The sequence below is a fragment of the Neomonachus schauinslandi genome, chromosome 14, assembly GCF_002201575.2.
Source record: "Neomonachus schauinslandi chromosome 14, ASM220157v2, whole genome shotgun sequence".
Lineage (NCBI taxonomy): Eukaryota > Metazoa > Chordata > Mammalia > Carnivora > Phocidae > Neomonachus > Neomonachus schauinslandi.
The window spans coordinates 70,473,725-70,500,838 of NC_058416.1; the positions used below are offsets into that span (position 1 = coordinate 70,473,725).

Here is a 27,114-nt window from a genome sequence, read left to right on the forward strand (position 1 = left end):
ATACACTCTCAATGCTTATGTGCCAAATTAGTGTTAAATTTAAGTCAAAATTTTTCCTCCAAACAAACCAAATTTAAAAAATGTATTCTCCCCCATATTACAGAAGCAGTTGCTCAATACTTCAAGTTACCCTTTGTTTTGTAACCATAGGTTAACCTTATTACCCCTAAGACAATGCCGGCAGTACCCATTAGTCTCTTTGTATAGATCATTTTTAAACCGCTTATGAAACTAATAAAAAATTATAGTTTTCTAAAAACTGACTGTATTTTTTTAAACACTATCCATGGTAATACTCAAAAACTTACCACCAGGCTTATTGAAGCCACCTCGCTCTCCAGCGCTGCTGGGGGGATAAACGAAGAAATGAAGGCCTTTCCCTTTAAAAGCCAGTACCGCTCTGAGCCTTGGGGGGGCTCGTGGGGGAGAAGGGCACTGGCTAAACACATCTCCAAACAATGCATCTCTCTCATCTCGTCACTATGCCTTTCTTCAGGGCAGCTTGCTCAAATTTCCTTTATATACAACCTTGCTTGTCTGATTGTACACACCAGTGTGGTTGGTTCCTTTCATTTCGGGGGCTGGTATTAATAGTGCAATACTTGGCAAATTAGGGGGGGAAAAATCGATCCCAAACACCCACCCCATCAGCTGAAAAACAGGGAGAGCTTGTTGTAGAGAGGAGTAGCAAGCTGGGGCAACTGCTTTCCATGTTCATAAAGGTGCACCCTCAACCTCTCCTAGGGGAGAGCCAAGTGAGGCTTCCTAACAAGTCACAGTATAATAAAGCAGGAGACAACCACATTAAACGCCTACAACACACATCAGAGGACGCATCCAGCCAATCTTCAGCATAAAGCCATACAATTCAGGGCACTAATGGATTTAAACAATCGCTGTGAAAGGAGAATTTACAACAAATACCAAGGCTCAACGGACTGGGGGTGCAACTTTATAGACACATCAGTTGAGAACAGTGACGACAGCAGTATAAAATGACTGCTTTACATACTGTAAAAACAGGGGGAGGGAATATGAAGGGCCTTTTTTATTTTTCCTTTAAGATTAAATAAAGGCAGCTCCTCAGTGGGAGGCCCTGAGCTTTTTCTAACCAGTATTGCACCTTTAATACCTGAATATACAATTTTCAAGCTGTTGCATGCAGCTTTGTTTCCTTTTTAAAAGTACACACCATAAAATGTTCTCTCTCTTTAAACACAAAAGTTTACACTTTAATGTTATACAATTCTAGAGTATTATACCTCCTCTGGTTCATTACCAAATAACAAGTATGCAGTTACCAAAGTTACAGAAGGATTCCATTTATACAATGAATACATTTTGTTAAAAATATTCTATGTATATTTTTCCTCTCCATATGGACACCGTGTCTAGTCCCACTTTTCATTATGCTGCCGGCTGAGTACTGAGTACGGGTACTTTTTAAGTATTGAAGTGTATACAAGGCTCTCACTTTGTAACCTGTAGCATATAAATGCGACAAAGCATGTTAAAAAGTTTCCACGTTTAACAGCCAATGAAAATATCAAAATACTGAGGCAATGAAAAAGGGCATGTTAACAACATTGAGTGCCTTACCTGCAGAAGACACTGAAAACCATCACCACACCAGAGTGAAAAAGAGGGGAGGGGAGAATGCCCCTCCTGTCCCCAAGGGATCCAACCGACTGCCTCACAGTCAGTTGAAAAACCTGTGGGAAAGCCATGACTTTTTTTTTTCTATGGCTCCAGGAGACTTCTTCAGAAAGAGGGGATCCCTCTACTAGCAAAGTCTAGCAAAATTAGTAGAATTATCACTTCTGGAGTATTAAAATGAATGAACTTGAAATTGGTTTTGCAATTGGAAAATACTAAGAATTCTAGGTGATTGGAGGAGACGTGATGATAGTAATTTCAAGTGTCTACGTCTATTTTAAAACATCCATAAAGAAGTGAAACCTTTATAATGGAATGACATTCTCCAAATCAGACCGATTTTACTTAATACCAAATTGTTCATCAATTTTTGTGTGTTGTCAAGTAACTGTTTCTTCCAATAAAGATTTCACCAAAGACTTTTAAGTTATGCAGAATATGCAGAACTGCATTTTCAATCAGTTATCTTTCAACAGGATACAAATTTGAGAACACAAAAATTAAAGATCAACTTTTTATCTAATTTTGAAGGCCATTTCTATATAAAAAAAGAAACCCCACCCAATTTTTCCTTGAACCAACAGTGGCACCAAATCCAATTTATACATAATATGTATAACATTCTGCATAACTTTTTTTTTTTTTTTTTTTACTAGTTTATATAGGGACAGAACACACACAGAACTAAACCTTCTGGATTATGTTAACCACCAACATTATACCTCACCTTCATCAAAGTACAGACACCAGAAGGGGAAAAAGGGGTGGGAGAAGGGAGGGGAGGGGCAGGCACAGGTAGCAGGGTTATGCTATTGATCTAAACAAAGTTTTCTAAACCAGATTGTGCCATCAATCAAAATGGTCAAACCGATTTAGACTTCTCAAAATCTCCAACAGGGAGTGATCCTGTAATTATTTACATTACTCTGCAAAAAGCTATTAGACTTTTCTGTGTACCAGGTGCACCTCAGGCCATAGTTCAGGAATTAGGGGACCAAGATCTTCATCATTACGTTCAACAATTCCAAATACAAACAGAAGTTGGGGACAAACATTGTGGAAAACAGCTGCATTCCTTTTCTGCAGTATATATACACCAGGTATTTCAAGACAACCATTCAGAGGCAATTAGTTAAAAAACCTAGGGGTGTTAGAAGGGTTGTGTGTGTTCCATCCCGAGTCTATTACCCACAGAGGCTTTGACCTCTGGAAACCATGAAGGGAACTGAAAGCTCTAGTTTCAAAACCATTCTTTGTTCTCCCCAACCCAACCAAGTAGATTGGCAGGGAAAAAAGCGAACTGCCACTTAATCTATGCCACAAAGATGACATTTCCATGTTTTAGAAGATGGCCTGGGCTCAACAGATTGTCCATGGAAATGTAGAAATAAATTTCTTATGTCTTTCAGTCCCTTCTTTCCATTGAAAATCCTATGGATGAAACAAAATTAGGTAAAAGGAGAAAAGGTTTGCTCTTACCCCATTCCACCGCGTCCTCCTCCCCGCCCACCTCTGCTCATGCCTCCACGATCAAATCCCCCTCTTCCCCTGCCCCGGTTATCAGGGCCACTCATGCTCCGGTTCTCTCCTGGTCCGGAAAATCCTCCAGACTCCTGCCCATAAACACCCATGCTACTGGGGTGGTCCTGTCGGAATGAACCTGAGGAAAGAGTCACATCTGTAAGCCATGGACCAGCATTTGAACCATTGCCTGTCGTACTTTCTCCTGGAAACACAGAATGCTCAATTGCAAGGTACTAACCAAGGCACCATCTTCTTTAAACCTAACAAAGCACCTCTAAAAGTAGGGTCTTTTAAGTTTAACCGAAACTGCTGGTTCATCAAAGCTGAAGTAATCTTACAGTTAGCCTAGAATAAACCACCCAAATAAGAAGAAAAGCCCTCAGGTCAACAGTTTACAGGGTTTTGTATCCTAGGATGCCTCCAAAAGCTACTTCTTTAAACTACTCTCAAGAAACAAAAACCATGGGGCGCCTGGGTGGCTCAGTCGTTAAGCATCTGCCTTCGGCTCAGGTCATGATCCCAGGGTCCTGGCACCGAGCCCCACATCGGGCTCCCTGCTCAGTGGGAAGCCTGCTTCTCCCTCCCCCACTCCCCCTGCTTGTGTTCCCTCTCTCGCTGTGTCTCTGTCAAATAAATAAATAAAATCTTAAAAAAAAAAAAAAACAAAAACCAGGGGCAGGTTTCTTAGGGCTTTAGTATGTTGCTGAAGCTTGGGCTCCATCAAGAAGCACTACTCATCTCATAGCCATAATGAAACACACCCATGGATGGAGTTTCATTAAAAAACAACTATCCAGGTAAAAATTAAATTGTGAATACAGTTTTGAGTTTTTGGTTACTTCTCCATGTGAAACTAAGTGTTCTATGAGAAGGACTTTTTTTTTTTTTTTTTTGCTTTATAGATGTAAAAAAAAAACCCCAAACCAAAATATAGCATTTACTTGACTATCAAAATTGCACTAGTCTCCCAACAGCTATCTGCTCACGTCCTTTTAATGAGTTGGGGTGGGCAGGCCACAGGAGTGCCAGCTTCACTCAGTGTATATAACCTCCTTAAAGAGAGCAAGGCTGGCGTCTTAAAATGTTTTCTCTGGTCAGTTACAAACTCTCTTTTCTTTTTGGCAAGGCATACTAACAATTAAATTGGAGAAAAGCACTCATGTCTTTAGTGGGACATCCAAGTGGTTAGCCAGGATGTTATGTCCTAAAGATGCCCTAGAGTCCAAAACTAAACAACGGTAAAGACCATTTCCCCATGTTCAGAAACTCCAAACATAATCATTCTTATTTGGTTTTCTCTCTTAGCAACTCACTCTGCTGCCCGTAGCTGCTGCTCTGTTGGCTATATTGACTTGGAGCCTGGCTGTAGGATCCAGTTTGGGGGGGATAACTAGTGGGCGGCTGCTGCCCATAGCTGCTTTGTTGACCATAGCTACTCTGCTGTCCATAGCTGCTCGGCTGCCCATAGGTGTTCTGCTGAGAGTAACTGCTCTGATCATAACTAGTCGGCTGTGTAGAGGAGTAGCTGAAAGAAAGAAAAAAAGCTTTTTAGGAAGGAGAGGCTTGTTATTTCTTCAAGCCCCCTAAATATAAGAGACATTCATAGCATATGACATAGAAATCCTTAAAAAACACACTTACTTTCTACATATCAACAGTCTGAATTTAAAATAAGCAAATATTTTTGTATTCAGAATACAGCTTTAAATGCAAAGGAGGGGAAAACTACTGAGAACCAATCTATACATTATACAACCCTTAGAGTCTTCTCTTTTACCTCCCACCTCCTTAAAACCATAGTTTTCAATTAAATTCAAGGCAAATTTGGGAGTTTGGTGTTCCTGCATTAAGGGAAGAATACGCGCATGTGTACTCAGTGGGAAAGCCACAGAGGAAAAGGAGGCAGTTAAGCATGGCAGTTCTAAGCCTGCCTCCCAACAATTCCCGTCAATCATGACAGTGACTGTTCTGAAGGTACAAGGATGCCCAGTGTGTGTGTGTGGCCACACAAACATGGCAATTTTCTCTTGACGTCTGTTCAAGTTGCAAATTGTTTCGCTATATACTGTATACAGTTTCAAACTTCCAGACATGCTTGATCATCTATAACTTTCAGACATGCCTGATCATCTATGAAATCTTAACGAAGAAAAGATGGATAAGGTAACTTCAGAATCATGGCACCGTACAAGAGTATTCAGTGGATCTTCATCTTTCGACATGTCAACCCCAGGCAGAGAAACTAACCAATGATACCTTTCTTACATAGAAATAAAGCTTAATTAAAAGAACTGCTATTAAACTTTAAATGAACTATGGTAATGAAAATAAAAAAAGACATCATATTTAAAAGTACTACTAAACTAAGCCTCCCTCATATTCCCCAACGTGGCTGTACAGACTCAGGAGCCTCTTTTCACGGAGTGTACCTACTCAACTGGCCAGGGTTACTACCCTCAGCAGCACAGGCGGGCTCTGTGGAAGAACTGCTGTAAGCCCTGCCCACTGCTGCTCCACGCTGTACATGTACCCGGCCAACTGTATTTTGTTCCCAAACCTGTTCACACCTGCTGCACTTTCATGCGAAAACCAATGAAACTGAGTGCAAAAAAGGGAAGTGCTACCTCTAGCAAAACTAAGTTAACACTTTAGGACACAATTCAGACAGTTCATTTGAAAACTTGCTTCTAATTAAGTATGAGTGAGAAAACTTGCAGTTCTTCCTCCACTTTACAAGAAACCCAAATGAGACACTGTAGCTGCTGGGGTGGTTAACATGTAAGACAGAGTGCAGAATAAATCTGTAGACGAAAGGCCCTGGCCCAATCATTAAAAGACCTGTGCATGGGGGCACCTGGGTGGCTCAGTTGGTTAAGCATCTGCCTTTGGCTGAGATCATGATCCCAGGGTCCTGGGATCGAGCCCTGCATTGGGCTCCCTGCTTAGCAGGGAGCCTGTCTCTCCCTCTCCCCCTGCTTGTGCTGTCAAATAAATAAATAAAATCTTGAAAGAGTTGTGTATGAATGGACCTCCAAGTTAAGTTAAATATGAAATGATTAAAATGAAGTTTCTTTCTTTCTTTTCCTTTTCATGTCTTCCACTTTACCCATCCTAACTGCATTGGAGGAGGTGGCTTCTACGATTGGGTTTACCTGCTTTCATATACTTCTGTTTCTCATCCATCTGAATTAACTAAAAGAGCAAAATTAAAAGGAAGAACCTAGAATGGTAAAAATGTTGTTTGTGTTTAGAGAAAAAAGTTACTGACTGCCAGGTACTGCTACAGGAACCTAAGACTGAAGTTTTAATGTGTGGTCAAGGCTCATCACTGGGAAAGTCAGATAACCCGTTTCACCTGAGGAAGAAGCAAGCTGGTCAACAGCCTGAAAAAAAAACCTGTTATTCTACTAGCTCACTGGCCATGAGAACAAAGATACTGACCTGGTAGGAGGATAAGATGGTGGTGCTGTGACTGGCTGCATGGGGTAGCTCCCAGGTACCTGGGGATAACTGTAGTTACTCTGTCCATATCCTAGGCTGGGCTGGTTGTAACCCCCTGTGCTAGATTGAGGTTGACTAGTCTCAGCGGGTTTGTTACCATCCTGCGGTCTAAAAGGAGAAATAAAAAAGTAAGACTTTTTCCCTCAACCATAGAACTCCTGGGTAAGACCTCTATAACCTCTGAGCAACGTGCAATGTTAGGACTGAGCTTGGAAGTAAATACAATTGTCAACTGAATTATCTCAAACCCAGTCTCGGTCCAACTGTATTTGCTGGAAGAGAACACTTCTATGAAAGGGGGAGAATTAATCACACCCACAGATGAGATACCAACATGTTCCACTCGTTCCACATTAGCAGCTATCAAAGGCAGTTACAGTATTTTCTATTGCCAATTTAAGTGATCTGGGAGGGGAGGTTGTTTGTTAGGGAAGAAAATGCTTTTTTTTTCCCCCCAAAAAGGACTGTTGGAAGACAGATAAGAAACCTTAACAATAATGCAAAAGTGTCACGTTAGAACATTTATATAAGTTCATGGCATTTATAAATTTAGATTACTGTGAGTTGAAATTTCTCATTTATTAAAACAGACCTGAAAATACATTTCCTAATTTGGACTGCCACAAATAAATCTAACCTTGCCTGAAAGTCTCCATAATGGAAATACCAGAGTAGGGGAGGGAACCACCCCCTCCCAACCCCAGCTCCCAGGAATGCTTGGATGAACTGGGAAATATTAAATAATGAAAACCAATCCTAGTCTCAAAGGAAAAAAAACAAAAACCCCCAGGGTTTTCTATTACCTCTTAGCCCTAAGAGTTCGCAACAAGACTGTAATAAAGTGAGCTATTTTAAGCAAACCGCCAAGAATGAGCAGGCAAACCAGATAGGATGTGGAAGTACTGGTTTCTCCAGAGCTGAAATGGGTCACAAGCCCCCTCTTTCCAGTGGAAAAGGGAGTAGCTGACACTGATCATGAGACAGTTTTAAAGTGGTAAGGACTAAAAATCAGGGAAAGAAAAGGAACAACAACAAAAAATTATAAAAAACCAATTAATATATAACCCCCCCCAATCTATGGCTTGGATATACTGTTGCAATGGATCATCAAATGGGACTTCCAATAGTTGAGAACATTCTGAAATGCCTAGGTCACCTGAAACGGAGCCCTAGAGGAATCAGTGAGTCAGTTTAATCTACCTACTGCACAGGATGTCTAGTAGATGTAAACTACCAAGTAGCTCTGATTACTCACTGTGCACTTTAGAAGTAATTTCATGAGTGTTTGCCAGAGCTAAGTTCTTACCTCTATAGTAGGCAAAAAGTCTAGGTTACAAGTTGATCTCTTGTTTATTCCCTAAAAAGTCTTCTTTCAAATCAGAATTCAATGTTCCTTCAAGATTGTATGCAGAAGCCACCTATGTGCATTGCCTAAAGCAAAGACCTGAAATCTTCTGTTAAGTAATAATCAATACTGTTTACCTGCTAATTAGTCATGGAGTATGAAATTGTTTGCCAAAATATTCACCCCAAAGCAGGGTACCCAGTTAAGAATATATACTTGCCTGTGATATTTAGATAACCAAGCCACTACATAATACAGAAAAAATGTCAATTCCTTCAACTGAGACACCAGTATATGACTTCCCACCTCCTCTGTATTGTGAACTGCCACGTTTTCCCCAAAGAGAAAGCTGTTATCCATTTACAAGGTCAATAAAACCAATCAGTTGTTCTGTTGTGAAGGAAAACACACATTCCATTTTTTTTCCTGGGTTTGGTAAAGTAAATATAATAGTCTCCTCCTACCCTAAAAGGTCACCCTTTTGAAACTGAATGTCTAGAAACTAGATATCTGGCCAGTGACTTTCCTCATCTTAGCCCCTGGATGGCACAATTTCTCTACTAAATGGAGAACAATGTATCTGTGGTGTGTTCTAGAGCATTGCTGTGATGACTATAAGCACATAGCCAACCTCTAACAGTAAGTATTTAAGAGTAACCATTAAAAAGGAATGAAGTCCTGGATTCTCTAAGTGCGTGTAATTGCTCTCTTTCCCGAAACAGGCTGATGTGCTCTGGTGTAAGAACTAGGGGAGTGTGGCCTTACCTTGCAGGTGCGGTGGCTGCCGGCTGCTGCCCATAGGCTGGGTAAGCAGGCTGAGTGCCGTAAGCAGACTGAGCTGCATAGGAGGCCTGGGTGGTAGTAACCGTAGCAGTGGTGGTATCGTAAGCACCAGTGCCGTACCCCTGGACAGGCTGACTGTATGCCTGGGGGGCAGTTGGAGTAGTATAACCTAGAACAAAGGAGAACGACGTCAGATTTCTGGCTCCTCAGAGAGCTGCCTAGACACTTGCTAACAAAACAATTTGTAAGCCACCTACTTTAAAGCATCACAATATTTAGCCCCTTTAAAAGGTTCCCCTCCAGTATGAGTAGCAACAAACCAATATTTAAAGCCTGCGTACCCAGTTTTCAGCATGGCACTCTCTTTAGCTCTAAAATCACACCTAACAGGAGGAAACAGGGTATGCTACAGAAGTGTTGGTACAGAAAACAAGGTTCCTGCTGCACCTTCCCCTCTGGATTAAAGAGGAGAAAAGTCTGCTTTTGGGGATCCTATACCAGTCTTGCAAGCAGGCCTTCTTAACAATTTCCTCAACTAGTTAAGTATCCCAAAAAACTCTCAAGCAGGAATAAAACGTCCCAGAAAGGGAAAAGGCAATGACACATTGCTAAAATAGCTAAAAATAATGATCCAGGTAGTATTTTTAGCATTAAAATTACTTTGCTTTCAGTCCTGAGCATTCCAGCATGGGCAGTTCATTTTTAGTTAAAGGAAACTGAAATCCCAGAAAACATGTGTTTAATTTTCAGTGGGAGATGTCCAAGAACTGCTACTTTTGTTTCAGGTAACAACTAAAAAGATGCTTGTTACCAGCACTAAATTTTGAAATGGAACTTGAGTAATAAGATACTACAAATTACATTTGCTTAAATATAACCAAAACGTTATCTTATTTGACCTTTCAGGTAAATGATTTTAATTAAACTTAATACTCCCCAAATAAACCTTCAAAAGGTCAATGTTTTTCACATGTTGAAACCATCTAAGAGTCTACGCTTGTCATCAAATTACCCACCCTCCATTCTTTTACCTACCACCAGCAAAAAGGTCTTTTTCCTGTTTGGAAATATTCAAAGTAGACCCTAGAGCTAGCCCCATGCTAGTCCCCTAACTAGGTATCACAAAGACCTGCTGCGTTCAGAGGTATGAGGCAAACCAAGGTAGGTTCTCTCCCTAGTTCCTGCCTCTACCAGACCAGGCAGGGATGGAAACCCTTTCATCTGGAACTTGGGTTTGCAGTGTGACAAAATGCAGCTCCTAACCTGAGTCCTTATTCTGTGAGATGTGTTAGAACCTTTCCTGGTGCTGGGCTCTTCTCTCTGACCCCTTCTCATGGTCAATGAACACAAGCCAGCCATGCAATAAAAACTTGGGTCTAGTTATCAGCATTTATATCCATCAAAAAATAGTCCACATCTCACTAAAGTAAAAGAGTTTGAGTACTTAAGACAAATCTTGAATTAAGATCGCTCACTTTAGTTAAAATTTAGGGCCGTAACTTCAGTTAGAATAAAGTGTCCTCACTATACGCACAACTTACTAGCCAACAACAAATACCAACTTCTCTTTGTACAACCTAAAGTGTCACCTCCTGTAGCACAGAGTGTAATACTTTTTTTTCTCCATTCCGAACATTTTAGGGAAATTCTGAAATTAATTATACACAAAGACAGTAATTTCCTTCTCAAAACTGCTAGGTTAAAATGTGTATGAAAGCATAATGCACAAAACAGAGAGCCCCAAGCAATGGAAGGTTTTTGAGTTGGCATGTCACTCATCTGTTTATTTAATTTAAAAGTTCCTTGCAGAGTCCTAATGTCACCCATATAAAGCACTCATTTATTTAAATTTAACTGGAATCTAATTCCACCTACCCTATTACTCCTACACAGATTTTTTTTCCCCTACATGATGACAAGGCCATCTATAAGAGTCACAAGGGCAATTAAAAGCAACAGCAACAACAAAGACTGATCAGAGCAATAACTGAATATTATAAAACTACGCAGTAACTGTTAGAGGCTTGAAGTGCTAAAGATTACGGTAATAGACACTGGGTTAATTAATAATCTTTTAATTAATCTCTAGTACCCACACAAACAGCCAGGCAAATGAGCAAAAATTAACAGAGCAAAATGATTTAATGACAATAAAAAAGATCAACGGCAAAAGACAACACATCTACTTTGTGCTGATGACTTTAAGGAAAAAGGTAATAAACATTACACAAATCAACCAAAATTTTTGTTCAACTTGAACAGTAAAAACTAAAGTTTCTATTCTAATTAATGAAACGAGATTTATATGGCCACTTTCTCTTAAAGCTTAATTAAAAAAAATTCTATTGAGAGAAAAGGGTTTTTTTCCTACATTCCTTTCAGTAATTATCCAATGACTTTTATGTGTAAAGACAGCATGAAGTAAGGAAAAAAGTGTGCTTGAAGCCACTTACTACCTGTGAGGGTCCTAACTTAGTTTGGTTCAGCCTCAGTTTGCCCACCAGGTTTAATTCCAGTCTCTACACTCCAAAGGTTGATGGGAGCATTAAAGGAGATATGTATGGCTCCCCATAAACTATAAAATCCATAAAACAGTCCTTATTAAGTGCAGTTTCTTGCTCATCAAAGCCACTGGTTTCTTTTTTTTTTTTTTTTAAAGATTTTATTTATTTATTTGAGAGAGAGAGAATGAGAGACAGAGAGCACGAGAGGGAAGAGGGCAGAGGGGGAAGCAGACCCCCGCCGAGCAGGGAGCCCGATGTGGGACTCGATCCCGGGACTCCAGGATCATGACCTGAGCCGAAGGCAGTCGCTTAACCAACTGAGCCACCCAGGCGCCCAAAGCCACTGGTTTCTGTATCAGAATGTCCTACATTTTTGTCTTCATGGTGGGACTTGTTCAATTATGACAATGAGAACACAGGACTCTAGAGAACCTAGAAGACCCGTGTTTCCTATAAATGACTTTTTCATATCCCTATAAAATGGTCTAGAGATGCCAAAGGCTTAATCTAAGCTGTATTATTTATTTTCAAGTGATACTTTTTTTTTTTTTAAAGATTTTATTTATTTATTTGAGACAGAGAGAATGAGAGAGAGAGAGAGCACATGAGAGGGGGGAGGGTCAGAGGGAGAAGCAGGCTCCCTGCCGAGCAGGGAGCCCAATGCGGGACTCGATCCTGGGACTCCAGGATCATGACCTGAGCCGAAGACAGTCGCTTAACCAACTGAGCCACCCAGGCGCCCTAAGTGATACTTATTTTTAAAAATGAGGGAAGGTTGGGGCGCCTGGGTGACTCAGTCAATTAAATGTCTGCCTTTGGCTCAGGTCATGATCCCAGGGTCCTGGGATCCAGCTCCACATCAGTTTCCTGCTCAGCAGGGAGCCTGCTTCTCCCTCTATCTCCGCCTGCCACTCCCCCTGCTTGTGCATATTCTCTGTCAAATAAATAAATAAAATCTTAAAAATGAGGGAAGGTGGTCAAAAGCTACAAACTTCTGGTTACAAAGTTTTTATTAAATAAATTATAAAAATAAATACATCCAAGGATGTAACCTACAGCATGGTGACTATAATTAATAAATCGTATTGTATATTTTAAAGTTGATAAGAGAATAGATCTTGAATGTTTTCACTGCAAGAAAAAAAAAAAATTTTTTTTTTTTTTTTTTAAGATTTTATTTATTTATTTGACACACAGAGAGAGTAAGAGCACAAGTAGGCAGAGCAGCAGGGGCAGAGGGAGAAGCAGGCTCCCTGCTGAGCAAGGAGCCCAATGCAGGGCTTGATCCCAGGACCCTGGGATCATGACCTGAACCGAAGGCAGCCGCTTAACCGACTGAGCCACCCAGGCCCCCCACAAGAAAAAAATCTGTTAACTGTGTGTGCCAATGGGTAGTAACTAGACTTTTTGTGGCAATCATTTCACAACATATACAAATATGGAATCATTAGGTTGTATACCTAAAACTAATTATTATATGTCAATCATTAATAAAAATGAAAATAGCTTGACTACGTAAAGTTCAATCTCACAATTTCAAAATTCTGTGCTAAAAATCCAAACTGCATAGTTCTAGCTCCAGCTTTTCCTACAGTTGCAGCTAACACCAGTAAAAGTGTAAACATTTCCCATCCTATTTGAGATATGCATTAGTTACACAGATTAGGAAATACTGCCCATCAAATCCAGGACACTGTCACTCAAGGAGATAAATTACAGATACAGGTTTTTCCCCTACTAAAGACTCTGAGATAAAACTACATATAACTTAGGGAACTGAAAATAGTTTGACAATAAGTTTTTACATTTTAAGACTTTTGTATTGAATATTCTCTTATAATAATAAAGACAGGAATGGGTGGGTGGGGAGAAGGTAGGGATTCTAAAATGTTACATAGCAGCATTAAACATAAAAATCCTTGTAAATTTTTCACATACTCCACTCAATCCTAGCATTAGGATACAATTTATTCTAATTCTCGGAGTAGTTTATTTTTTAGCTCCCTGGAATGCTGTTATTTAAGACATACTATGAATTAAAATAATTCATTAACATTTAAAACAGAAAATAAAACGTATCTGGACTGGAAACCAACCAAGAGACAAACATTACATGCAGGGTGGCAGTCTGTTCCTCTAAATAAATCTACTCATGCAATTTTTCCTTCAGGGAATAGGGGGGAATCAGCTGGGGAATAGTCATCTGAAATACCTTTGGGAAGGTGAACAACTATTATTAAGGCTTGACACAAAATAATGTAAAATAAAGCAAAACCTTTCCCAAAATCACATAAAGAAAAGGACATGGATCTGTGAATGGCACCTGAAGCAATTTCCCATTAGCACCTTGTTGTGTGTGATGTTAGAAAGTTTGAGGGTTAAACAGATGAAAACACCTAAAGGGTCAACATTACAAGGTTAGACAAGATGGAAAGCATTTCCCATGCAAGAATGAGCAGGATAGTCAAACCTGTACTGGTCCCTTCTACTGTGGAAAGCACAAAACAAAAAGTAGAGGGTACACTATCAGATGAAGCAAACAGATGTGAAAATCAGTTTGATTTTAAGCAGCTCACTTTAAGAAGGCTCACTCTTACCCAGTATTACCATTAGCACAATCTTTTATATATTCTCCATTTTGTTATAAGATTATTTGATACACTGAATGAAATAGTTAAAAGGAAATTATCCCACCCACATTCTATGAGAAATCCTTTAGGAGAATATAAGGGAAAGGAAAAAAAAAAAGAAAAAGAAAAAATAGCTCCTTCTAAGAATAAAGGATCCTCAGATGCCAAGGTATGGAATAGAATATACACCTGAGAGCGTAAGTAACAAGATTCTTAGCAAACACCCCAGTGGCTATGACCCAAAAGTCTCTCCAAGGCAGGCCTTACCAGCGGGAGGCTGTCCATAAGAAGTTGCATAGGCGGTCTGCCCATAGGTCGCAGTGGTCTGAGCCTGGGTATAGCTGACATCAGTGGGCTGTCCATAGGTTCCATAACTCTGCTGCCCATATGCCTGCTCAAAGAAAATGGATGCAAGAAGTTCATATATAAACCTTATATTTTAGCCAAAAAACAGACTGACTTATTTCTAAGGCTCTAAAAACTGGAAGAACCAAAGCCAAAAATACTGCTTTCTAGTAAAGATTGTAAAAAACAGACAAGTGATCACAGCATCATGAATGCCTTCTTTCCCTTACCTAATCTGCTCAAATTTTTATAAACCTAACTACAAAAAAGTTCCTGAGATAATGAGGCAAACTCCCAGTTAACTATACAGGGGATTAACAAGACACTCTCAAGGGACGGGCAACAATGGAACAGGTGTATAATTGCTATAGCACTTAGTGTAGCACCGTTTTAGCAACTGGAAACAAATGTTAGGAAGACAAAACGAACCAAGAGAAAGAAAATGAAAATGGGATTAAAATCTGTTAGTTCTAAAAACCAGATTTTCAGCCTGACATAAAAATTTAAAAACTTGCACCACTTCAAAGAAAACGAACTAGAACACTGCAAGTCTTCTGAAGGTTAACATATCAAGAACTGTCTTTTGAACTTGGACATCAGTAATACTTAAAACCTGGTAAGGAATGAGGTATTCTTCCACCTATTAGCAAGATCACATTCTAGATTTGAATGACCAGTTATGTAAGATCTGCCAGAGACATCACCCTTCTGTCTGTCCCAGAAAGTTTCAATGGCAGAGTTATTAGTATCCATTTTAGTCATGGACCATTTCAGAATTCGAAGTGGTCTTGAGAACACTAGGACCCTAATTTCCAAAATCTGTTGGCCTAGACTTTTAAACACAAACTCATGTACTGGAAAGGGCTCAGAAGCTCTGTAGCTAGGCAGCCATACAGAGCTGACCCTGCCATTTACTATGTGACCACTGGCAAATGACCTATCTATGCGCTGCTATTTTTTGTTTGCAAAATATCCTAATAACACCTTCTCCTGCAGAAGCACTGTAAAATTAAATTAATTTAAACATAATACAATATGTAGAAGGACCAATTACTGAGCAAGGCACTTAACTTGAGAGATGATACTAGAAAGGTGTGGAGAGCTAGCAACTCCCAGTTTGGGGATGGTGTCATTTATAATGGCACTCCCACTGTGCAAGTTTAAAACGCCTGAGTACTTCTATGATTACAAGCACATCAGTGCTTGCTTCAGTAGCACATGTACAAGCACGTCATACTTTTCTATTACCCGATTTTTAAAAAAGAGCCGTACTAGCTATTGTTTTAATGGCTGACAGAAATATTTTGTTTGGGGACGTAACCACATATAAATATCTTAAAGATTACCTGGGTGGTCTGTGCATATCCTTGAGTGGGTTGGGCGGTGTATGCACTGTAGCTGTAAGAGAAATTAAATGCAAGAACTGAATATAGAACATTCAGATTCCGTTACAAAATCCTCTACAACTCCAAGAAGCTTAGTATTCTAAAAACATTATAATCAGTCACACCTAAAGGACTGTTATAAAAAGACTGACTTACCCCTGCTGGGCTGCCGCTTGGCTGTAGGTACTGTAATCTAGAGAAAACAAGGAGAGAAAATAATGTGAAGTCAGCAGAGACAAGGAGAAGAAAAAAAAAAGGGGAGGAGAAATTCAGGTGGAAGAAGATAAATTCTTTCAACTGTTTATAGAGAGGAAGTACAGGCCAACACAGGTCCGAATGAGTATCTCTTCTCTCTTAACACCAAACCAAAAAAATAAGTCTAAGCCAGTTAAAGTTCAGAAAGTTTGAAATATAGTGCCAGCTAATGAGGTCAAGATCAGCTGATTTGGCAGATACTTTAAAGGTTCCCATGACCACAATTCCCTCCCGGGCCCCTTAACTGCAGGCTGTCATTTCAAATACATGACCATCATCCTAAGACTAACAGAAAACAAGATGAACCAACAGAAGTTTTACCTTCATATAAAAATGAGGCATGCCACGATATTACAATGTTTAACATCAGACTGGTTACAACAGTAGCTACATCTCCCCCAAAACTAGTTTTTCTATCACCCCCTCACTTCAGCATTTTGAAAACGAACCATAATTCCAGAGCAGGGCTGTGACATGGAATGGCAAAAAAGAAAGTCATCCCAATCCAGTATTTTAAAGGATTTCCTGACTGTATCAGGGCTACATCTCTATAGTAAGTCAAAAGCCAAACACAACATAAATTGCAGCAGAGTTAAGGCAGAGAACAAAGCATGTAATCTTTTTGGGAGTAATTTGGTTTTAGGTAACAACATCTTTTTAAAACTCACAATGATTTCAACTAAAAAAAAAAAAAAAAAAAAGGCCCACAACTTTACTTTTCTTCCCCTCTCTTCTCTTTCTAATCTTTCCTGTAATTTCCCTTTTCATATGAAATGTAAAACATGCACAAAAAAGGACTAAAAACTAGTCCACTGAGGTGTCTATACGAGTAGTGAAAACAAACAGAAAACAAAATGGTGACGTTTTTCACAGCACTACTGAACTAAACATACATGTATGTTAAAATTTAAGGATTTTTTGTATTTTTTTTTTAAAGATTTTATTTATTTGACAGAGAGAGATAGTGAGAGCAGGAACACAAGCAGGGGGGAGTGGGAGAGGGAGAAGCAGGCTTCCCGCTGAGCAGGGAGCCCCATGTGGGGCTCAACCCCAGGACCCTGGGATCATGACCTGAGCCGAAGGCAGACGCTTAAGGACTGAGCCACCCAGGCGCCCCGAGATTTTTTTTGAGAGAGAGAGTGTACAAGCAGGGGAAGCAGCAGGCAGAGGGAGAAGTAGGCTCCTTGCTCAGCAGGATGAGGGGCTCAATCCCAGGACCCTGAGATCATGACCTGAGGCGAAGGCGGACACTTAACCATATGAGCCACCCAGGCGCCCCTTTAAAAATATTTTAAAAAATTCTACCCAATCTTTGCTCTCCACAAGAAATACATACCTTATTCTATGCTAGAAGACAGTACTGCCATTAGTGCTGAACGAAAGGGTCCTTTCTTTTCCAATCGGAAAGTAGCCCCTCATTTGAAAGCAACAATGGACATCTCAGCTCTTCAGGGAGGGGTTTCTACCCCCACTCTATCCAAAGCCTGCCTCAAAGTCTACCTGGCCTGAGAGCACTGTGCTGAATCCATCTTTTAAAGTAGGCTCACCTTTCTACCACTCTACCTTAACTACTTTCCTTCCTCTGTACATCCTTAACTCAGAACCCTGATTCATCATTATCAAATCAACTGCCTAAAGGTTTTGTATAATGAATAAATTGATTTAAGACAATCTAATGGCATTTTAAGGTTAAACCTTAAGGCATTTTCAATAGCACTACAACTCTTGCTTTCTATGTCCCACATAAAAAGTAAATGCAAATCACTTTTTCCATGAGGCATTTACGAAACAGACAAATGAAGCATCAAAAAATATTTCAACCTACGTTTTGCTGAGGTGTCTCATGAGAAATGATTCTAAATTGCTGACATGGAAGTTCAACTTTGCAAGAGGACTTTTACACAAGAACAGTTATGTAAAGCAGAAAACTGGCAAAGCTGATACAGAACAACGAATGATCTCAGATCCGTGTGAAACCATCCCATTTAGTCCCATACTGGTGGGCTAAAGGAGGTAGCAAATTTGTTTCCTGAAAACTTATGTTATCTACCTACAACTCACAAACATTATATGGGCTCAAAAATGTTATTTACACAATGGTTAGATTTTTTAGCAGTCAGTCATGCTTTGTTTTTAACCCCCAAATGTGCAGCTGAAGACTTTCACTAAAAATACAGGACAGGTTGAGAAGAAGGGGCTGTAATCCAGGGGGCCTCTAAAGTGCTGGCAATGTTCTCTTTCTTGGTGGTGACTTAGAGGAGTTTGCGTTGTAATTCTTTGTTAAACTGGACATATACTCTACTTTCCTATACATAATATACACGAAGAGAAAAAACATCTAACATTACCTAAAGTAGTGGCTTTTAGAAACTTTAGAGTACTCACTATCGACAGTAGAGATTTAGAGCTTCAAGCTACGTCAGGAGTTAAAGTCAGTATGGGGCAATTTGTGGGAACCAAAAACTTTGCTATAATGTCAAGAGGTTAAGGGCTCAAAAAGCTCTTAAAAAGATCTAGCCTCACTCCTTCATTTTGAAGGAAAGGAAGCCAAAGTCCAGATAAGTATGTGATTTCCCAAAGTTCCTCCAGCTGGCCTACTACTGTGTGTCTATGTGTAACACAACTGTAATTCTAATATAGTACATGGAGATTTCCAATAAACAGTGAGCAAATTAAACCAAGAAACTGGCATGTCCAGCCACGCAAAAATTTCACCATACACATTTTGACTCCCCTCGCTTCAATAGGGAAGGCAGAGTAGCACTCTCCCTTCCCAAATTCAAACACTGCAAGGAAGAGGAAGGTGGAAAGGGCCCTGCGTTTCGGAAACCACATCCCACCAGGATGTGTCTTGGACTGTGGTATTTCAGAGTCCTCACTTCTAGGGGCACTCTGAACCTTGGCACTAACCGCCGGCATTTACCTGCCTGTTTACTGATCACACAGCTCGGGAAGACTTAAATTGTCTTTAAGTTGCTGGATTCTCGACCCGTTTCAAATTAAATCTCGGAAGGACCCAGAGCTTTTCCGGTCTTCCCTCGACTTCTCCCACTGCTTCTAAGGTCCGGTGTTAGGTGGCCTAAGAATACCCCCAGAGGCAAAAAATGCCCCACCCTACCAATAACCGCAGGTTAGTGCACCAACAGGCTGCGAACTGCAAGTGCTGTTTAGGTTACAAGCTTAAACAACTGCCGTATACAAGACCACCCTAGATTATCACATTCGAGCTCCCGCCCCGGGTTTTCTTTCAAAGTCCAGCACGCGTCTCCTTTCCCTCTTCTAGCAAACCACGAAATAAACAAGCCTGCCGGCTTAATCTAGGCGAAGAAACTTGCGAGACGACTGCTTAAGCATAATTCAAATGCCAACTCGGGCCTTTTGTTTCTCCTAGGTCAAAGAGGCCAGAATTTTCTTTCGGTAGGGATTTCTGGCCTCGCGATCCGGGTTGGTCGTTTTATACAACGGATCTCCCTCGGCGTTTGCTGAAAAACGGCCCCGGGAAGCACTTAATTGCTTTTTAGGGAGGAAAGGAGGTGGGATTAATAAGAGTAAAAACGAAGAAGCCCGGGGGTGGGGGCGCCGATTTGGGGGGGCGCTGAAGGGGGAAGCACATTCCGCCCAAAACCCTGTCGGGCAGAAGTTCGGTCTGGGGCTGGAACCCGCCGAGAGGGCAGCTCGGCCGCACCGGACGCCCCAGCCGACCAGGCCATTACGGGGCGCCCGCTCATAGGTCGACACCCCTCGGCTCACAAACCCGCGAGGCCGTTTTTATTTGCTGCCCCCCCCGCCCCCCCCCGCTTCTCGAAGAAGCAAAGTCGCCCTCCGGCTTGAGCCGCCTCCCTGGAAATGGGAGGGGGTGGGGAGAGTCAGAGGAGCAGCGTTGCTGCGGCTTCTCGAGCGGCCGTCGACCCCCCCCCAACACCTCCGGCTTAGGGGTGCCAGGCTCGAGGCCTTGCCCAGCCCTTCCCCAACCCCCACGCGGGGCCCGGGAGGCCGCAGGCCCCGCCCACGTGGCGGGCGACCGGGTGCGCGGGGCCCGACGGCCGCCACACAATGGAGACCGCGGCAGGCCCCGCGCGCTCCCGCCGCCGCTTGCACCTCGCGCGCCGGGGGCGCCGGAAGGTTCCAGAACCGGCCTTCCCGGTGGGGGGAGGGGAGAGGAACGCGGGCCCTCGAGCTCGTCGGGCCGCGGCGGGTACCTCACACCCTTCTCGGCAGCTCCATTCAGTCGTCCCGGCCACCCCTAGAGACGAGCGGCCCCAGATTTGGGCGTCCCGGCAGTAGCCGGCGCGACCGCAGTTCCACCACACTCACCCGTGGACGCCATTTTCTCTCCTTCCTTCTCGTTCTCTCAACGTCCGTCTCCCTCTCACTTTCCCTCTTGGCGCCGCACTGCGCAGGCGCGAAACCCGCAACCTCGGGCGCTACCATCGGGCCAGGCCACGGGGGTGAGGGAAGGAGGGAAGAACCACAGATTTCTCGTCCTTCCCGCCCGCAGCTCTTGTCCTAATGCTCTCTAAAGGGCGCTGGACTTGACGTGCGGGCCAAAATAGCACAGAAGGGTCTGGAGCGGCGGTGAGCGGGTACTGGTATCAAGCCGGAGAGATTCTCCGTACAAGGCTAAGCTCTTCGGAATGGTTTCGTCCGCTGGCTCTAGGGACCGTCTCTGAAGAGTCTGCCTTGGAGGGACACGGAGGCCGGCGGGAGGGCTGGGGGAAGGGACCCGGGCCTAGAACAACTGCTGACTAATCGGCGGGCGGCGGGCGGCGGGGGAGGGGGTGGCGCGGCGGCTCGGCCGGGGTCACGCGCCCGAGTGCAGGCAGAATGGGCTTGGGGCTCTCGGGCCTTGCCGGGAAGCTGGAGTCCCGACTCCCAGCCAGGGGCCCCACCCGGCATTCCGGGGGCGGGGGGCGCTCTCTGCAGTGAGTACCCCGGACACGTGGCCTGGGCCGGAGGGGGAGGGGGCGGAGGCGGGTGGGGTAGATGGGAGGCCCCGAAGGTAGAGCCCGATCCCGAGAACCCCTCCCCCCTCCCCGTAACGGTCAAGGTTGAGAGGGCCCTTTAATCTTAATCCCCCATCCAATACCCTTGTTTTTACAGAAGGGGAAACTGAGGCCCAAGGAATTTGGGTACTTTTCCTAAAGTCACAAAGCTGAGTCCGACCCACACCCTGGGACCCCCACTCTCTCTGTCACTCGGAAGAATCTACCCCATCCTAGTCTTCTCATTCTGTCCTCCGAGCTTCCCAGTAAGGTAGGCAGGGCCTGATGGTGCACAGCCCCATTTTATTGATGAAGACATTGAGGCCCAGAGGGTTCCAGTTCCAGTTCTGTTTGTCTATGGGCAAGTCTTTCAGCCTTGTAGAGTGCCTATTGGCGGGTGGTTTTGAGGGTGCAAGAGGAGGCTTTCAGTGGGTGTCTTGGCTTTGGGCAAGGCTGGCATCTGTCTGCCTTCCTGGACTCAATCTAGTCTCCCCAGGTAGGTACCCAGGTCCAAGGAAGGGCAGGGCTCACCCAAATCTTTCAGTGGGACCTGGAGCCAAGCTAGAGTCTCTCAGTGAACACATATGGAGAACTTGGGGATGAGTAAGAGGAGGGCACTCCCACCTGCCCTCTGCCTAGACTTCCTGCCCAGGAAGAAAGACAGGCCAAGCTGTGCTTACTAGATAGGATAAGATCCATGAAGCAGGAGATGGGGCATTTGAACTGGGCTTCAAGGGGGTGAATAGGAGTTTGCCTGTTGGAGAGATGGAGGGAGGGACATTGCAGGCCAAGGAGCTTTCTCCATTTTTCCGGCAGGAAACTGACAGGTGGGTTTTGATGCTGAGGTTGCCCTTGGCAAGGGAGCAGATGAAACAGTCTTCCTGTCTCTCTGGGATTCTGCTTCTTGCCTCATGAAATCAGCTCACTGGGAGTCTTGACACAGGCCTGGCCAAGGGTGGGGGGGTTTTAGCAAGTCCTGTGCCTTGTGGGCCAGAGCTTGAACCAGCTAGGCTGGAGCAGCTGCTTCCATGTTGAGGCCTCCCCTGGTTGGACTAGCTGGTGGCTACCTCTACCTCCCACAGTCAGCTGGGATGGCTACAGTTTATCGAGCAGGAACTGTGGGCTGGGTCCTGCCTTCGTCCATTCCTTTTTCTCATCCTATGAGGAGAGGATTTTCATAATCCCCATTTTACAGATGAGGAAGGAGAGGCTCAGAGGATGGAAAACTTGTCCAGGGATGCACAGCAGGGAGCAGTGGAGGGGATCCTGGAACCTTTCTGTGAAAAGGGGGGCTAGGGCCAGAGGGGCTGTGCTCAAAGCTGGAGGGAGGGGATGACTCTGTCCAGTGTCGCTTTGTATGTACTCAGAGTGTGGGATTCCTGCCCCTCCTCCAGCCCTTCTGTCTCACCTCCTTCCTAATCTGCCTGCTCATTGGCTGGCCTCACCCCCTTCGTCAAGGGCAGCCGAGTCCACCTAGAGCTCTAAGGCTGGGCCCGGTGGAGGGGAGGAGTGAGGAAGGTGGCTGGTCTGCAGCTCCAGGGAGGAGGGAGGCAGAGGAAAGCTGGAGATGGCCCTGAGTTTGCCCTGGGATGCTGCACCCCTCTTTTTGGGAGTCCAGAGCCCCAGTTCAACTTCCCTGGCCTTGTGCCTCCCACCCCAGGCTCTTCTTCAGAGCCCTTTTGGCTCAGCCCCTCCCCATCCTCACACACAGGCAGAGGTGATGGCAAGATGGCTAAGCATGTGGTTAGCATCTGAGCTCCTCTATGGGCGAGTTGCTGGGCCTGCCTCTCCAGCTTCAGTTTCTGCTTCTGTAAAATGGGGCTATCCGGAGGGTAGGTGGAAGGAGTTGGATAAAAATTGCGGTAATAACTGTTGTTATCGTTTTCCTTTACCCCTAGCACACAGCCTCAAGACCACCCTTGACACCTTCAGCCACGCTATGCGTGCCCGAGGCCCCCCCGGCCTACCATCCCCGGCGCTGCCTCTAGCCTCCTCCGTTCTGATGCTGCTCCTGAGCAGCCTGTGGCTGGTGGGGGCTGGCCCCAGCCTTGCCCTGGCCCCGGAGCTGCTGCCTTGGCAGGGTGAGGGCTGGCCCCTTAGGCCTTGGAGGAGGCAGGAGGCTTGCTCTAGGGCCTGAGACTGGCTCTCAGAAGCGCCATGCATCCTGCACTGGTCAAGCAGGGATAGGACTCAGTGCATGGGGGAAGGTTGGCCTGGGACAGGAGCGTGCCCAGCTCATCCGCAGCCAAGCAGGGAGGGCAGAGCACCAGAGGGGCCAGCAGAGGGGTGGGAGCCTGTAAGTAGGAATTCTATTCAGATGGCTTCCCTTTTTGGTGGCTTTCCCTTAAAATAAGAACTAAGGCTTTCAGCTTAGTATGAGAATGTCGAGGAGGTGCTGGGAGTTTAAAGGGTGACCCCCGTGGAGTGCCTGCTTCCCAGCAAACGTTAAGTGACTCATCCACAGTCGGATTGCTCTTGGGAAGACTGACTGGTGGGCCCGGCCTGTTCTGGTTAACACAGCAGGAGAGCAGTTGGAGCATTTAGAAGCCCTTGGTCCCCTTCATGAGTAATTAAAGTGCTCGAAGTGGGCACTTTGGCTCCTGGGGAGAGGAGGCTGGCTTAGCGGGCGTCCTGCAGAGGGTAATTGCCAACCTGGGCCAGCCTTGGGGGTTAGGGCCACTAACCTGGCACATACGCTCCTTCTCTCCCCCAGCGCACCGGCTGCTGACCCATGCTCTGGGCCACACGGCCCTACCCGGCCTGCTCCTGAGCCTGCTGCTCCTGCCCACACTGGGCTGGTGGCAGGAGTGCCACCTGGGCACGCTGCGGTTCCTGCATGCCTCTGCCCTGCTCGCCCTGGCTGCCGGGCTCATGGGGGTGCTGCTGGCGGGCCTTGGGGTGTCCAGTGCAGCCGGCGGCTGTGGCTACATGCCGGTCCACCTGGCCATGCTGGCTGGGCAGGGTCACCACCCTCGCCAGCCCCAGGGGATCCTGCCACCATGGCTCCTGCCCTGGCTGCTGCTCGCCTTGACACCACTGCTCAGCTCCGAGCCACCCTTCCTGCAGCTGTTCTGTGGCCTTCTTGCTGGCCTGGCCTGTATCCTTTGCCAGGGCTCAGGGCCCGTGTGGACCTGGGTTCCGTGGCTGGGCCCCCAAGGTGGCCGGGAGGGAAGTGGCACAGGGTGCTCAGGCCCAACAATGTTGGGAAGTGGCTCAGACGCATTCCGGGAGCATCTCCGGGTTCTCTAGCCAGGCTCCGGGCAGGGGGTGCTCAGGGCCAATGACCAGGGGGAGGTGCCAACTACCATTTAAAGGGGAGCCCAGGGGGGCCAGGGTGGCCCAAGCAGGCACCCAACCTGGCCCTCCCCAGTGGGGGTAGCATCTGAGGTACGATGTGCAGGATGAGGGGATCAGGGGAAGAGAAGTGAAAAAGAGAGCCGGCCAGGAAGGAAGTACAAGGCCAGGGTGGGAGGGAGCCTGGGGCTCAGCGCTGAAAGGGGGAACACCTGTGGTGCATTAAATACAGGCTTTTGCTTCAAAGATGCTTCATGCCTGTTGGGGGAAAATGGTGCCTTTGGAGAGAACAGTGGGCGCAGGCTGACCCCCCTGTGGTGTTTTTGGGCCTGGAGACACCAGCTGCCGAGCCTGGCTGAATCCTGGCATGGGGAGTATGTCGCCCTGGCAGAGGGCAATGGGGGGGTGTCAGTGGGCCCCAGGGTGGGCCTTGAGTCGGACCTGAGTAGTCTCACGGGGCTCTGGGGACAGAGCAGGCAGGAGGGGGGGCGGGTGGCTGAAACCGGGGCGGGGGGGGGAGACCGCTTTTGTGGGGAGATACACCTGGCTTCGCCTGTTGCATGCTGAGTAGCTTCTGGCGGGTTCCTTTCCTGAGGGCCTCCACTTTTCCCGAGAGCTGACTAGGGTGAGGAGACACAAGGGAATGGCTGGCACACACTGGGCCCGGGGCCTGGCATGCAGTTTGGATCTCTCCCGGCACCCCCCCTGCTGGTTGGTTTTGGTTTTTCTTGACCAGCCGCCCTGCCCTGGGCAGCCAGACGCAGCCGGGGCCTTCCAGTGGCTGGAGCTGTCGGACCGGCGGCTGCAAGCACTGCAGGAGGGCGTCTTGTGCAGGGCCCTGGCCGGGTGCTGGCCGCTCAGACTCCTTCCTACCCCAGGTGGCCGGGCCGAGCTGCCCGTCACCCATCCCGCCGGAGTGAGGTGAGCGCGACACTGAAGACACTGCCCTGCTGGCAGAAGCTGTGGCGGGGGCTGGCAGTCAGGCCCTCTTCTGCTTCTGCCCCTCCAGGCCTCCCACCCCTGGACCTCCTTACATGGCCTCCCCTAGCCTCTGGTCCCGCGGTGAAGGCTCGGCCCAGCGCCCGCCAGGCCTGGAGCCTGTGCAGCCGACCTGGGAGGGCTCCTCAGAGGTGGGCCTGGCCTGGGCCGGGCCCAGCTTCCCCCCAGGGACCCCGCTGTGGGCAGCCCTGGATGAGCAGATGCTGCAGGAGGGGATCCAGGCCTCACTCCTTGACGGGCCAGCCCCGTGTTCTGAGACCCCGCTATGGCTGCCTAAGTCGTCCGTCTCCTCTCTGCGGTAAGGCGGGTGGCCCGGGGGGGCGGGGGGGCGCCCTGGGGCAGGGGCTGGAGGTGGCCCTGACGTTCCCTCCCTCCGCCCCCCAGGCTGCAGCAGCTGGAGCGCATGGGCTTCCCCACAGAGCAGGCGGTGCTGGCACTGGCAGCCACAGGCCGAGTGGAGGGTGCTGTGTCGCTGCTGGTTGGCAGGGAGGTGGGCACTGAGGCCCTGGTGACGCAGGGGAGGGGTGGGCCCGCTCACCCTGAGGGTCCTGGTCCCCCCTAGCCCTGTCCGCCCGAGGGTCGCGGTGTGGTGCGGGAGAGCCCCCTCCGGCACCCCACGCTGGTACTGTTCAGAATAAAGACTAGGTCATTTTTCAGCCTGGACCTCCTTGGGGGCAGCTGTTGTCTGACTCTCCTGTGCTCGCAGCAGGGGGGAGGGATGAATGAATGCGCAGTGAAGGAATGACCCATTACAGGAGAACAGCTCCTTGATGTGTGGAGACACACCTCCCCCCCACCCTGCCCCGCGTTGTGTGTGGGCAGGGAAGGCCACCGAGGAGAGGGAAGGGGCTCCTGGCCCAGCCCAGCCGCACCCCATCTAAGCACACACTGAGACCAGGCCAGTGGGACATCAGGACATCAGACTGGGGGCCTTTATTGGCTGGAGACCTCTACCTCCAGGGGGCCCCTCCCTCTCCATGCCCCCACCCCCACCTGGGACATGGGAGGGGCTGGGGGCTGCGGGGGGACAGGACCTATGCAAGGAATCCCCAGTGTCCTGCCTGTTGAGCTCAGGGTGGGGACCCAGCACCAGAAATCAAGGAGAGGAGGGGTACGGTGGGCTCCCCGAGGTTTGGCTGGGGAGGAGGGGGTGGCAAGCCTCGAACCTGCCCCCCATCCCCTGCAGGCCTGCATCATCCTACTTCACAGAGGGAGATGGAGGCCCAGGGCCCTGAGCGAGGCCTCACCTCTTGCCTGAGCTGCCCCTCCCTCTCAGTCCACTGTCCCTTCTCAGCTTCATATTAGGCTTGCACGGGGAATCAGGACTAAGACTTGCCCATCCCAAAGGCCTAGGTGGCAGAAGGGACCCTGAGGACATTAATAAATATGGATGGGCGGTCCCTGGAGGCAGCTGGCCAAGTCCAGGCTGGGAAGGGAAGCCTGGCCTGGTCTGCCCCTAGGGCCGCCCCCGCCCTCAGCCTCTCTCGCTGTGGCTCCTGGGGGCCACGATCCGGTAGTTGGCCGCGTGTCCTCCCCTCTTGCCCCGCAGGAGGCTGGGGGTGCCTGTGCCGACGGGGCCTGCCCCCGACCCCTCTGGTTCTGCCGGAGGGAAGGAGAGAGTCAGGGTTAGTGAGGTCTGTGTGAGGTGCCCGTCTCCCTTCGGCCCTCGGGGGGCTGGGGCGCTCGGTACTCTGCCAGGTGCACTCTGCCCTGGCGTCTGGGAGGCAGAGCTGTGAGAAAGAAGGGTGTTTGCAAGCTGGTTAGTGCCTCCCCTCCGCCCCCGGGAGTTATCAGCTCCCCACCCAGTGAGAGCACTCAGGGCCTCTACTGGATTTTCTCCATCAAGTAAGGATCAATGAACCTGCCATGTTTCTGAAATGCTTAGCACGGAGCGAATGCTCCATAAAAGTA

General features: G+C 46.7%; 3 protein-coding genes across 7 annotated transcripts in view; 1 reads left to right on the forward strand and 2 right to left on the reverse strand.

Annotated features, from left to right (window-relative positions):
- The window catches only part of EWSR1 (EWS RNA binding protein 1), a 29,387-nt gene extending 9,065 nt beyond the window's left edge, over positions 1 to 20,322 (reverse strand). Inside the window, exons 1-10 of one of the 3 annotated variants that reach the window (XM_044921138.1) lie at positions 20,243 to 20,315; positions 15,830 to 15,866; positions 15,635 to 15,686; positions 14,211 to 14,334; positions 13,784 to 13,801; positions 8,792 to 8,978; positions 6,622 to 6,789; positions 4,494 to 4,705; positions 3,136 to 3,316; positions 309 to 346 (exon numbers count right to left, since the gene is read on the reverse strand). In XM_044921138.1, the coding sequence (XP_044777073.1) occupies positions 309 to 346; positions 3,136 to 3,316; positions 4,494 to 4,705; positions 6,622 to 6,789; positions 8,792 to 8,978; positions 13,784 to 13,801; positions 14,211 to 14,334; positions 15,635 to 15,686; positions 15,830 to 15,866; positions 20,243 to 20,255 (1,030 nt within the window). In that variant the 5' untranslated portion in view covers positions 20,256 to 20,315. Of the gene's footprint in view, positions 1 to 308; positions 347 to 3,135; positions 3,317 to 4,493; positions 4,706 to 6,621; positions 6,790 to 8,791; positions 8,979 to 13,783; positions 13,802 to 14,210; positions 14,335 to 15,634; positions 15,687 to 15,829; positions 15,867 to 20,242 lie in introns of all 3 variants that reach the window. The other 2 variants (XM_044921139.1, XM_021703510.2) reach the window with 2 other exon arrangements.
- Positions 20,323 to 20,619: 297 nt separating this feature from the next.
- Positions 20,620 to 25,821, forward strand: RHBDD3 (rhomboid domain containing 3). Of its 2 annotated transcripts, XM_044921169.1 has the most exons (6): positions 20,620 to 20,850; positions 22,809 to 22,991; positions 23,624 to 24,007; positions 24,963 to 25,125; positions 25,214 to 25,501; positions 25,588 to 25,821. In XM_044921169.1, exons 2-6 carry the CDS (start codon positions 22,850 to 22,852, stop codon positions 25,763 to 25,765), a joined length of 1,155 nt encoding a protein of 384 aa, XP_044777104.1. In that variant the 5' UTR covers positions 20,620 to 20,850; positions 22,809 to 22,849; the 3' UTR covers positions 25,766 to 25,821. The 2 variants fall into 2 exon arrangements, with proteins under 2 accessions (XP_044777104.1, XP_021559215.1); XM_021703540.1 differs by lacking the exon at positions 20,620 to 20,850 and having other exon boundaries at positions 22,541 to 22,991.
- Positions 25,822 to 26,120: 299 nt separating this feature from the next.
- Positions 26,121 to 27,114, reverse strand: part of EMID1 (EMI domain containing 1) — a 46,469-nt gene continuing 45,475 nt past the window's right edge. For both annotated transcript variants that reach the window (XM_044921077.1, XM_044921076.1), the window contains exon 15: positions 26,121 to 26,802. In XM_044921077.1, coding sequence (XP_044777012.1) covers positions 26,678 to 26,802 — 125 coding nt within the window. In that variant the 3' untranslated portion in view covers positions 26,121 to 26,677. The remainder of the gene's footprint in view (positions 26,803 to 27,114) is intronic.

Bases quoted from the DNA above. Each gene is read 5' to 3' on its own strand.
- RHBDD3 (XM_021703540.1), top strand. From the start codon at position 22,631: ATGGCAAGATGGCTAAGCATGTGGTTAGCATCTGAGCTCCTCTATGGG. The intron at 22,992-23,623 runs GTGAGGGCTGGC...TCTCTCCCCCAG, and splicing joins GGAGCTGCTGCCTTGGCAGG to CGCACCGGCTGCTGACCCAT. The intron at 25,502-25,587 runs GTAAGGCGGGTG...TCCGCCCCCCAG, and splicing joins TCGTCCGTCTCCTCTCTGCG to GCTGCAGCAGCTGGAGCGCA.